The sequence below is a fragment of the Pelobates fuscus genome, chromosome 7 (genome assembly GCF_036172605.1).
Source record: "Pelobates fuscus isolate aPelFus1 chromosome 7, aPelFus1.pri, whole genome shotgun sequence".
Lineage (NCBI taxonomy): Eukaryota > Metazoa > Chordata > Amphibia > Anura > Pelobatidae > Pelobates > Pelobates fuscus.
Genome location: NC_086323.1, coordinates 99,415,784 through 99,427,962, shown reverse-complemented (window position 1 = coordinate 99,427,962; position 12,179 = coordinate 99,415,784). Strand labels below are relative to the sequence as shown.

Sequence of the window (12,179 nt, the reverse complement as noted above, 5' to 3'; positions counted from 1 at the left end):
TTGCTGAGCACGAAGGACTTTTGGCACCCACGTGAGTACGGTCACTCAGCCTCCCCCCCCCCCTTTTTTCCCTCCCCCCCAAGCCTAGCACACAGAAACTGGCCTCAGCCTCACCACTGAAATGGTTGCCCAACCTGGGCCTCGACATATAGACACTAGGCCTTGAGACTTACCGCTCAGGAGCCCCGAACTGTTACTAATAACAGCGGGCGCAGGCTCTACTTAACCCAGCATGGGCAAGTTGAACACACCCCCTCCCCCCCCCCCCCTTCTCTCATTGCCTCCCAGTTCCACGGGGGAGGCTCATCTTCGTGACCTTCACACGGGACTTTGTAGTGACACGTACCAGTCACCCGTTTCCCTATACCCAGCTCAGAAGGGTCTGGGCTCTGGAAGACGTACAGGCCTCTCCTATTATCGAATACCCCCCCAATACCTGTACCGGACACCACCCGCCGCTGTGACCCCCTCTCAGTGCAGTAGAGGGTGTGAGCGCGGCGGTGGGGTCCTCCACATGATGCTTATTAGCTGTTTGAACTGTATATACTTTGTTTTATTGTATGGTTTTGTTATTATGGTTATACACCAGGTTGTTCCCCTTGTCCCGACCCCCTATCCCCGAGATGCTCCCCCCCCACTACTAGACAAGACAACGGGTAAAACAAGTGACCCATCCCACCTGATCACTCACGTGTTGACACGGGGCAATGCTTCACCCAAACCACTAGGCCTCACGGCCTCCCCCATTATCTACCCTGATGCCTGACCATAAATTCCGTTTAGTGTCCCTCAATGCCCACGGGCTGAACACCCCCCAAAAACGCAGACTAGCGCTCATCCAAATACGCTCCCTGCGCGCCTCGGTTGCCTGCATACAGGAAACCCACTTTTCGGTTAACAACCCACCGAAATTCTCATCCACGTCCTACCCACAAGCTTACCATGCCACAGCACCTAATAAGACTCGTGGGGTCAGCATCCTCTTTCACTCAGACTGGCAATTTACATGCGAGGTAGAACACAAGAGCCCCGATGGTAGGCTCCTAATACTTGTGGGACTGCTCAACGATGTCCAAGTGACAGTAGCCAACCTGTATGCCCCCAACACCAACCAATATGACTTCATTAAGAAGGCCTTACGACTCATAGACCAGAAAAAGAGAGGGCAGACGCTTATATGTGGGGACTTCAACTGTGTCCTAGACCCCGGACTGGATAGGACCGGCAAACCCGCATCTCATCTGAGATCCACGCAACTGGGGGCAAAGGTAACTACACTCATCCACTCACACGGCCTACACGACACATGGCGCGCAATGTATCCAGCCTCCAGAGATTACACATTTTACTCCAAAGTACACGATCAATATTCCCGGATAGATATGTGTTTGGTGGACGCTAAGGGGTTAGATACTCTGGAGGAGGTTTCTATGGCCCCAATAACTTGGTCGGACCATGCCCCCCTCACATCGGTCTTCACTACGCTCCACCCAGTCCGGGGTCGGGGACAGTGGAGACTGAATGAGTCTCTGATAGACAGGGTGGAGGGAGCGGCTGAGATACATAGCGCTCTGGCACACTACTTTGTGGATAACCACTACACTGACACGAACGTCGCCATGACGTGGCTTGCCCATAAGGCGGTTACACGCGGTCTGCTCATACGACAGGGGGCAAAATTTAAACGCCAAATTACAGAAAAGAGCAAGACCCTAATGGCAGATCTAAAACAGGCGGAAACACGCCATAAGGCCTCTTCTACACACTCTGACAGGCAAGAGGTGCAAAAAATCAGGGCCACCATAGAAGCACTACAGATGCAACAAGTGGAACGTGCAATCCGAAAACTGAAAACCACTTACTATAGGCAGGGAAACAGAGCAGGCAAGCTATTGGCCTCCCAACTCAAAAAACGGGAATCTCAGGTGAAAATCCCGTACGTAAAGGACAGCACGGGCGCTAAAATCAGAAACCCCAAGGCAATAGTAGATGAATTTGCCCACTTTTACGAAAGATTATATAATCTTTCTGGAGAGGCAACCCAGCACCAACCAAGCCCCCAAGACATTGCTACCTTCCTGGACGGAGTGTCCCTCCCCAGGCTCTCCAGCGAGCAGGCCAACGCATTGACCAACCCAATTGAGGCCTCAGAGATATCCAAAGCTCTGCACGCAACACCTAGACACAAAGCCCCAGGCCCGGACGGTTTCTCCACTCACTACTACAGGGTTTTTGAGGACCAGTTGCTTCCCCACCTCACGGCCTTATTTAATTACATTCTGAAATCAGGCAGCATACCCCCGGAAATGTTAGAGGCCACTATCATTACACTCCCCAAACCGGGCAAATCCACTGACTCATGCGCGAACTACCGCCCAATATCTCTCCTTAACGCTGACACTAAGTTGTTCGCTAAGGTACTTGCGAACAGACTCCGCCCCATGTTAGCCCAATTAGTCTCTCCAGAACAGTCGGGGTTTGTCCCTGGGCGACAGGTGGAGGACAACACCAGACGGGCCCTAGACATAATGGAAATAATGAACAGGGATGGGTCACAGGGCTTAATGATGGCCTTAGATGCGGAAAAGGCCTTCGACAGACTCCACTGGGGGTATATGTCGGAGGTCCTCCGCAGGTTCAACTTCCCAAAACAATTCTTGACCGGGCTCTTATCCCTATACACTTCCCCCCGAGCCACAGTTATGAACTCCGGTTTCGTCTCCAGACGATTCGCCCTGTCGAATGGCACGAGGCAGGGCTGCCCCTTATCCCCTCTTATTTTTATCCTAGCGTTGGAACCCTTGCTTCTCAAAATCAAAACTGACCCCAGCATTACCGGTACACCCTCCCCGATAGGCCCACAGAAAATAGCGGTATTCGCTGATGACATACTCCTCTTACTAGCGAACCCACTGGACTCCCTACCTGCTCTCCTGGACCTATTGCGGGAGTACGGCCGAGTTTCTTACTACAAGAACAATGTAGCAAAGACGCAAGTGCTCCCGTTGAATATGCCCAGATCCCAACTCGCGACCCTCCGCACACTTTATCCCTTTGAATGGAGGAAGGACTCCATTTCGTACCTAGGCACACAACTGGCACCTTCTAGACGGCTCCTCATCCAATATAATCATGGGAAGCTCCTAGCGAAAACAAAGCAAGTGCTGGAAGGATGGGAAAACAGTACAAAATACGCATCGTGGTTAGGGCGCATAAATGCCATAAAAATGATTATACTACCGCAAATACTGTTCCTCTTCAGGGCCCTGCCTGTCAGTTTACCAAAATATACTCTCAAAGCGTTCCAACGCCTCCTTAACGCACACATCTGGAGGAAAAAACCACCTAGGGTCTCGTTGGCGAACATCAGTATGGCTATGGGGACAGGCGGGGTGGGTGTGCCACACATAACCAAATATTATTTAGCAACGAATTTATCTCAGACGGCGCGCCTCCTCTCCTCCCCGGATTGCCCACTGTGGCACCACCTGGAGAGCGCGGCCTATGCACCCAACTCCCTCAGGGACCTGATTTGGATCCCAGCCAAAGCCCAACCTCGTCCCACCAGCCTTCTTACAACAACCAAAGTATCCCTACAACTCTGGCTGCGGTGGGCCCCAAAAATGCTCAGTGAGCCGATAGAATACCTAGCCCCGCTTACGAGTCTTCAGCACCACACACATGACCTGGCCCTCAGCGGGTGGGTAAAAAGAGGGATATGGAGAATAGCACACCTATACGGGGCGGGAGGGCTGCTGCCGTTCCCGGATCTCCAGAGCCGGTACCACTTACCAAACAGTGAAATATTTACGTACCTGCGTATAAAACATATTGTAGGAGTTCCCAGCAAGACAACATCACCTTTCCAATCTCAAAACCTCTTTGACTTACTATGCCAAGGCCAAAAAACTCCTAAGAAGCCACTCTCTCTGTGTTACCAGAGATTATTAGACATAGACAGACCTACAAAACAATCATACATGCTCAGATGGGAGAGGGAGCTGAACTGTGACCTAGAGACTGCGAAATGGACAAGGGCCATGACTGTGGTTAAGCGGGCGACACGGTGCTTGGACCACGTAGAATCAGCCTACAAGATATGGATGCAGTGGTATTACACGCCATTTAGGTTGGCCCAAATTTACCCTGGGGTGCAGGGCAACTGTTGGCGCTGCAACCACCAAGTGGGAAACACGAGTCACATATTCTGGTACTGCCAGGCACTTGACCAATACTGGGAAAAAATCCAAGACATAATCCACTCTAAAATAGGTAAACGCATACCACTTAAGCCAGAACACTACCTGCTCCACATGTTGCCCCAAGACCTCAAAGCCTCCGAGGCGGAGCTGGTTACCCACATAACTCTAGCTGCCAAATCGTGCATAGCAGCTCTGTGGAAAACCCAGTCGGTCCCTGAGGTACAGACAGTACTGGCTAGAGTGGACGTTACGAAACAGTACGAGAAGATGGCACATACAATAAGTGGAACACTAGTCCACTATAACAGGACCTGGTCGAAATGGTGATATAGGTAGTGGCACCAACTTGTCTCGATATACCTTATCAAGCTATATAGAGTGAGAGCATCTCAATCTCCCCCCTCCCCCTCCCACACCTTACCCTCCTCCCAGTTAAACTCCTCCAACCCCCCCCCCCCCCCCCACACACACACAAAAAGGGCTTTCATAGCCATGGCGAGCCCCAAAACATGAGATGAAGCGTAAGGCAAATACTCATCCAGCCTACAGGACACACAAATATGCTACAGTAAAATGACAGCGGTACTGCATGCACGCATGATACTTGTCCGACACACCCCAAAGATTCCAGCTTCCATGAGCGGGGCACTATTCACCACTCATAACGTAGTCATGAATGTTAACCTCAGTTAATACGTTCCGTTACAGCATGAGTATGATGTTTAATACCGCTGAAAGTTGTCCTTACCTTGTATATCGAAGTCATTATGTACCAACTGTCGATTGTGATAAGCCTGATTTGTGTCAATCCACCACTTTTCATCTTAATAAAAATGAAACATTTAAAAAAAAAAAAAACAATTTGTTTCAAACAGTTGGCCTAGCCTTTGAATTGAATGGACGCGTGTTTCCTCAGCTCTGTGCTCATACGAGATATTTTAGTATATTTACCTTAAAAAAAAAAAACACTTCAAGTCGGGGGAAAGTGGGTCGCAAATCTAAGAAAGCCCATCCAGGTAAACCCAGATTGGGAGGCGACATCAGTGATCTCTTCTGACAGGCCCAAAGCGCTGCTGGGCCTACTGAGTGCTCCCTTCTTGGCTACATAGACTCCTCAGAGGAAATATCCCTCAACAAGGAGGATGATCATTTGCCCCTGAGGCCAAAAACTGCCGCAGAAAACAGACTCCTCGCTGGTGACCACAGTGGTGCTGAAGGCCACACTACAAACGGATGTGGCGGCAATACGCTCAGACCTTGCGGGCCTCAAAGGTCGGCTCCAGGCAGGGGAAAAAATTGGGAGCGACCACACACCACGATTCACGACCCTAGAGAAGTCGGTCCAGGAGGTACAGCACACCCAGGAGGCCCAAGAACGTTGAATAGCGTCTCTCAAAGACGCACGCCGCAAGAACAACCTCAAGATAAGAGGTATCTCAGACTAAATCAAAGCTGTGGAGTTGCCTAATCTCTTAAGACTCTTCACGGATTTACTCACTCCTAAGCAAGCCAAGAATATACAGCTAGGAGGCTTCTTCAGGCTTCCAAAACCAGCCAGAGCACTAGCAACAGCGACACGTGACGTGGTGGTCCAATTTGAATTCAGCCGCGACAAGGCCATAATCACCACAGCGGCCAGGGAGAAACCCCTCTCCCATTTGAATCCTCGCAACTCACCTTCTTGTATGACCTGTCCTCCGGCACACTGGCTTGGCGAGGATCCCTTCGCCCTCTCACCACGATCCTGCAGACACACAACATCCACTACTGTTGTACTCCAACTCGCACATTAATATATGTCCCATGGTGACATCAAGCTCCCCATCCGAGACATCACGGCTGCGGGCGCCACTTTGAGAACTCTGGGCCTGCCACCGGACATGCTTCCCAGGGCTATGCCTGCAACCTCCTCCCATAACTAGGATCCACCGAGGATCAACCCATTTATCCCAAGGAGAGCCACCGCTGATCTATGCATCGCACCATGCATTTTTATTATATGTCTCAATATGCTCTGCTCTCTCAAACCTTACATAACATGTGTAAATGTTATGCATGCTACAATAATTGATGTGTACTCCATAATATGTTAGACTCTGCTGTCGTGGCACAGTCAACGTGCTTGTTAATCTGACCTACACAACAAAAATAAAGAATTAAAAAAATAAAAAACACACTTTGTTTCTAGGTTTGTTGGTTTTTTATGCATAGCAGCTTTTGAATATGAGTTAATTGTTATGTATATTGTTTATTTTATAATATTTATTGCACTTTTCTTTTTAAAAACAGTCCATCTAAATGGAAACCAATGCTTTTTTTTTAATCCTAACTTTCTTTTACAATTCACTTTTTTAAAATACCACTTCAACGTTTATCATTTCTATTTTTTCTATAGATTCTGAACCAACCATGTATCAGGTGCTGACCATCTTTCTAAAAACATATTTTGTTTTCTTTGTTTCAGTGCAACATAAATGACCATATTGACTGATCCTTCTGTTTGTAATCTGTTTTGTAATTTTTCCCTCAAGAATGTTATGCAAAAATAAAAAGACTGATTTTAAAGCACACAATAGCAGCCTTTAACCAAACATGATTCTCATGATATCATTAACCACAAAAATGTGCAAAAAACTATCCAAAATAAGTGGGGTGAGGGGAGGTAAAAGGTATTAACAGATAGGAAAGCATGTTTGAAGGAGAAAACACTTAATGTTGTTTAACTGGCAAAAATAACATCTTAAATTTTACAAATACATACACACCCATGTTTATACATTAATCAGTATTATATGTGCAAAATATAAGAACATGTAGAAGGTCAAACACACAAAACATGTTACCAATGATGTATGTTTGGTCATAGCTCTTTTGCACACAACGGTTTAAAACAATTTAATGAAATAATGAGGATAACCTATATGACTTCTTGTGATCAGTTCTCCAGGGGTGGGCAGAACTACAAGTCCTGTGATGCTCATCCTTACAGAAAATATCTGTGCCCATGGATGGTTTAGCATTATGGGAGTTGTATTTACACAACAAACAGACTGGCTAGCACAAGCCCATGTGTGCTACCTCTGTACACATACCAACATTGTGGCACTCAGGAAAAATAAGGAAACAGGCCACTGTGCAAATTTAAAGGGACACTATAGTCACTTGAACAACTTAAACTTGAAGCAGTTTTGGTGTATAGAACATGCCCCATGCAGCCTCACTGCTCAATCCTCTGCCATTTAGGAGTTAAATCCCCGTGTTTATGAACCATAGCCACACCTCCCTGCATGTGACTTGCACAGCCTTCCCTAAACACTTCCTGTAAAGAGAGCCCTATTTAGGCTTTCTTTATTGCAAGTTCTGTTTAATTAAGATTTTCTGCTCCCCTACTATGTTAAAAGCTTGCTAGACCCTGCAAGAGCCTCCTGTGTGTGAATAAAGTTCAATTTAGAGATTGAGATACAATTATTTAAGGTAAATTACATCTGTTTGAAAGTGAAACCAGTTTTTTTTTTCATGCAGGCTCTGTCAATCATAGCCAGGGGAGGTGTGGCTAGGGCTGCATAAACAGAAACAAAGTGATTTAACTTCTTAATGACAGTGAATTGATCAGTGAAATTGCAGGGGAATGATCTATACACTTAAACTGCTTTATTAAGCTAAAGTAATTTAGGTGACTATAGTGTTCCTTTAAATGAAAGTATAATATAACAGCGTGTCACAGTGCCAAGCAGATTGTTGTACATTGGTTGTGATGTTTCTAAACAGTTGCCCATTCACCTGGTGATGACAGAGAAAAGACATTCATCATGACAGTTCCTAAGCGTGAGACAGAAAGACACATTTCCCCAAATCCAACGGACTGAGGTTCCATCTTTGAACGTTTCCACATAGCTCTAACCACAGATCTGTTCACATAATGGAAAAAAACAATATCTTCCCCCATCTGTGTCACTGGCTGCACACACCAAAATCTCATAAAGTATATTTTAAATTACCCGCTTCTCAGTCATAGCGTATATATATTGCTGGTCAGGACTCATCACCAGGTCCCTCAGGATGGAATAGCCTTTATGAACCAAAACGTTTTCGTATTGCTGGGTGACGTGCAATGGCCCTGAGAGGTCAACGAGGATCTGTTGGGAAAGATAAGAAAATATTGTTAAATACCAGACACTAATCTCAACATCATCTGCATGCTATTTTTATAGTACTCAGTACTCCATAAATTCCATTGCTTATAACAAAGGTGCACGCTCATCATTGCATCACAATTTGGTAATATTTGGCAAAGTGGTGGAATATTATATATTTTACCAAGAACAGATTACTGATCTTTTGTATGTAATAAGAAGTCATTATAAAGCAAGTCAGATACCAATAGCATTAAAAGAACCTGCAACTCCGGTGACTTAACAGGTATTACTGTTTGATTGTTAGCAATGTATATGTTCAGAACTGAGACTTTATCCTTTGAGTGCTAGCCTCATTTTAAACATGTCGTTTATTGGAATAAATACATTATTTCATATTGACAACTTTAACATCTCTTTGGTCTTTTACTTCCTCCACATCTAGGGAAAAAATTATAATAAAACATTGGAATTTTCAGAAGGAATCCAAAATTCTGATCAAAGAATTTCAGTTGTTACATGGATGAAGCAATAATGGAATCAGAATTAGTAAAGTCAATAATGCTTGAGTAGAAATACTCTCATAGTAATAGACATTAAACTCGAAGCTTACTTGAAGTTTATAAGGGAACACGCCAATTAACAGCACAGAGAGTGAACCACCATTAAGTACTGAACAGTGGCTGTACGGCATGTCAGGCTGACATTTTGTTACTGAGATTAGGCGAGGTTGCCAAGGTAACAACAGAGACCAGCAACAACTACAGAAACATGGACACGTGGTCTGAATCATCCGTGATCAAAGTAAGAGAAGAAAGCTCACACACTAAACCAAAACACAAACAGGGAAGGGGGTGAGGGTCACAGAGTAAGTTTGCAGAATAAATAATTGTTCAGACACTTCGGAATAACAAAAATAGCTTTATTTGGGCAAAAACAGCAATGTTTCAACCCTGCAGGGTCGAAATGTTGCTGTTTTTACCCCAATAAAGCTATTTTTTGTTATCCCTGAGTGCCTGAACCCTTATTTATTCTGCATATCTTAAAAAGAGGGGCCTGGGTTACTTGGTGAGTGCGGTATCCAGTACGTCACTACAGAGTAAGTTTGGTCTGGGAGCCTACTAAGATTTAAGGGGAGCATGGCATGGAGTTTAATAGGCAGCTAGGCAGGAAAGAAAAGAGGGGGAGGCAATGAAGAAATGAGTTAGAATGAGCTATAAAGTAGCAATATTAAAAATAATTCAGGTGAAAGATATAAAAAGAAAGAACTGGAAAACTGTGCTAAACAAATAAAAATAAAAAATCACTACGTAGGGAAAGATATTGTATTAATAGCATTGAAAAGAGGAAATACATAATCCATAAAACCCAACAAGGTCGTAATCTAATGTGAAAGAGTGTTGTACAGGAATATAAAGGCAAGAGTCCTGTGATTTCCAAGTCACAAAAATATTGTCATCATGAATGTAATAGAAGGAATTCCTACAGATCAGACCGTGTTCTTTAAACAGTAACTACCCAAGTAATCCCTCTCAATCCTCAAATCACTCCAAAGGCAATCAAATGACACAGTTCTTATATGACCAGCTGACACATAGGTCAAGGCTTTAGGGAGATTTAGACAAACTTCCCATGCCATCCAAAGTCCTGTAAGAGTTTTATTGATGGATAATTTAAAATGACCCCCTCCCCTTTTATTCTAGGGTAAAAATTACTTTAAAAAAATAATTAAAAAAAAATAATGCAACGATAATAAATAAAATAAGCAATTTAAGAATTGAAAAAAATTATAAATAAAATTAGGTTTTAGCAATAAAGTGCATTAGAAAATCCATTTTCTTTATTCCATGGTCTTTAATTATATTTAGTACAAACTTTCATATACTTGATCAAATAATTTAAATAAGAGATAACTGCAAGCTACTCCGGTTTAACCCATTGGACAACAAGAATAAAATTAAGAAAATAGATAAAAAAAAAAAAAAAAAAAAAAAAATTCAAAGTAGAAGGGAGGGAGGAAGGGGTGCTAAATGAGCTTCTTTGCCCCTTGGAATTACAGCCTTGAAAAGCCAACCTGATGGGTACTGAATAGCATTCTACAGCTAAGAGCACACACTCCCCAGAGCTCACTCATTAGGATGGAAATATATGCCAGCGTACAAACAAATCACAGGCCTCGTTTAATTAGAGCCACGGCTTTGATTCACCGCCAGCATCCCGATAACATCATCTGAGGATTATTTTTAGGCAGTTTTACTAAACAAATGTACTTAATTAAAGGAGAGGACCCTAAGCAGATTTAAAGAAACAGGGACACTGTTTGCAAACAATGGTGATTTATACAAAGGGATCCGGCATTCCAAACATTCTGCCAGTCTTCATCAGCTACTGAATTGCTTTTGTCCTATTTCCTGACTAAATGTTTTAAAATGGTGAGCATTGGCCTTGCAAGATACAGTGTAAATATAAATCAAATTTGTCAAGCTTGGTAGGCTTCGAGGAAACCAATACAGCAAACTCATCAACATTCTCCCTATCACAAACGGATGTTACATAGAATTATAATTATGGAAATATTTTTTGCAATGCTTTTTTTGGATGTGCTACTAATAAAGGCGATGCAAAGACAAGGTGTACTTGCAGAATTAAAAATTCATTCATTTTAGGGTAATTGTTGGGGAAGTAACATTCCCAAAACCATTCCGAAAAGTTGCATTAGGATTACCTTAAAGGGACACTATAGGAACCCAGACCACTTTAGCGCAATGGTAATTATTGCAGTTATTGAGATAAAGCCATAATTACATTGCAGGGTTAACTCCACATCTAGTGGCTGTCTACCAGACAGCCACTAGAAGTGCTTCTGGGTCATTAGGCGACTTTTGGTTGCCTAACACTGGATATCCTCACGCTATGCATGCTTTGGGAGGCAGTGCATGTGCGAGGGGTACAGTGTGTGTATGTGGGGCAGTGTGCATATGGGGGGCTGTGGGGGCAGTGTGCATATGGGGGGCTGTGGGGGCAGTGTGCATATGGGGGGCTGTGGGGGCAGTGTTCATATGGGGGGGCTGTGGGGGCAGTGTTCATATGGGGGGGCAGTGTGCATATGGGGGGCTGTGGGGGCAGTGTGCATATGGGGGGCTGTGGGGGCAGTGTGCATTTGGGGAGCTGTGGGGGCAGTGTGCATTTGGGGAGCTGTGGGGGGCAGTGTGCATTTGGGGAGCTGTGGGGGGCAGTGTGCATTTGGGGAGCTGTGGGGGGCAGTGTGCATTTGGGGAGCTGTGGGGGGCAGTGTGCATTTGGGGAGCTGTGGGGGGCAGTGTGCATTTGGGGAGCTGTGGGGGGCAGTGTGCATTTGGGGAGCTGTGGGGGGCAGTGTGCATTTGGGGAGCTGTGGGGGGCAGTGTGCATTTGGGGAGCTGTGGGGGGCAGTGTGCATTTGGGGAGCTGTGGGGGGCAGTGTGCATTTGGGGAGCTGTGGGGGGCAGTGTGCATTTGGGGAGCTGTGGGGGGCAGTGTGCATTTGGGGAGCTGTGGGGGGCAGTGTGCATTTGGGGAGCTGTGGGGGGCAGTGTGCATTTGGGGAGCTGTGGGGGGCAGTGTGCATTTGGGGAGCTGTGGGGGGCAGTGTGCATTTGGGGAGCTGTGGGGGGCAGTGTGCATTTGGGGAGCTGTGGGGGGCAGTGTGCATTTGGGGAGCTGTGGGGGGCAGTGTGCATTTGGGGAGCTGTGGGGGGCAGTGTGCATTTGGGGAGCTGTGGGGGGCAGTGTGCATTTGGGGAGCTGTGGGGGGCAGTGTGCATTTGGGGAGCTGTGGGGGGCAGTGTGCATTTGGGGAGCTGTG

At 45.6% G+C, this 12,179-nt stretch overlaps 1 protein-coding gene across 4 annotated transcripts in view; it reads right to left on the bottom strand.

Moving 5' to 3' along the window:
* Nucleotides 1-12,179, bottom strand: part of PLXNA1 (plexin A1) — a 257,688-nt gene that overhangs the window by 114,440 nt on the left and 131,069 nt on the right. For all 4 annotated transcript variants that reach the window (XM_063426252.1, XM_063426255.1, XM_063426254.1 and 1 more), the window contains exon 4: nucleotides 8,201-8,338. In XM_063426252.1, the coding sequence (XP_063282322.1) occupies nucleotides 8,201-8,338 (138 nt within the window). The remainder of the gene's footprint in view (nucleotides 1-8,200; nucleotides 8,339-12,179) is intronic.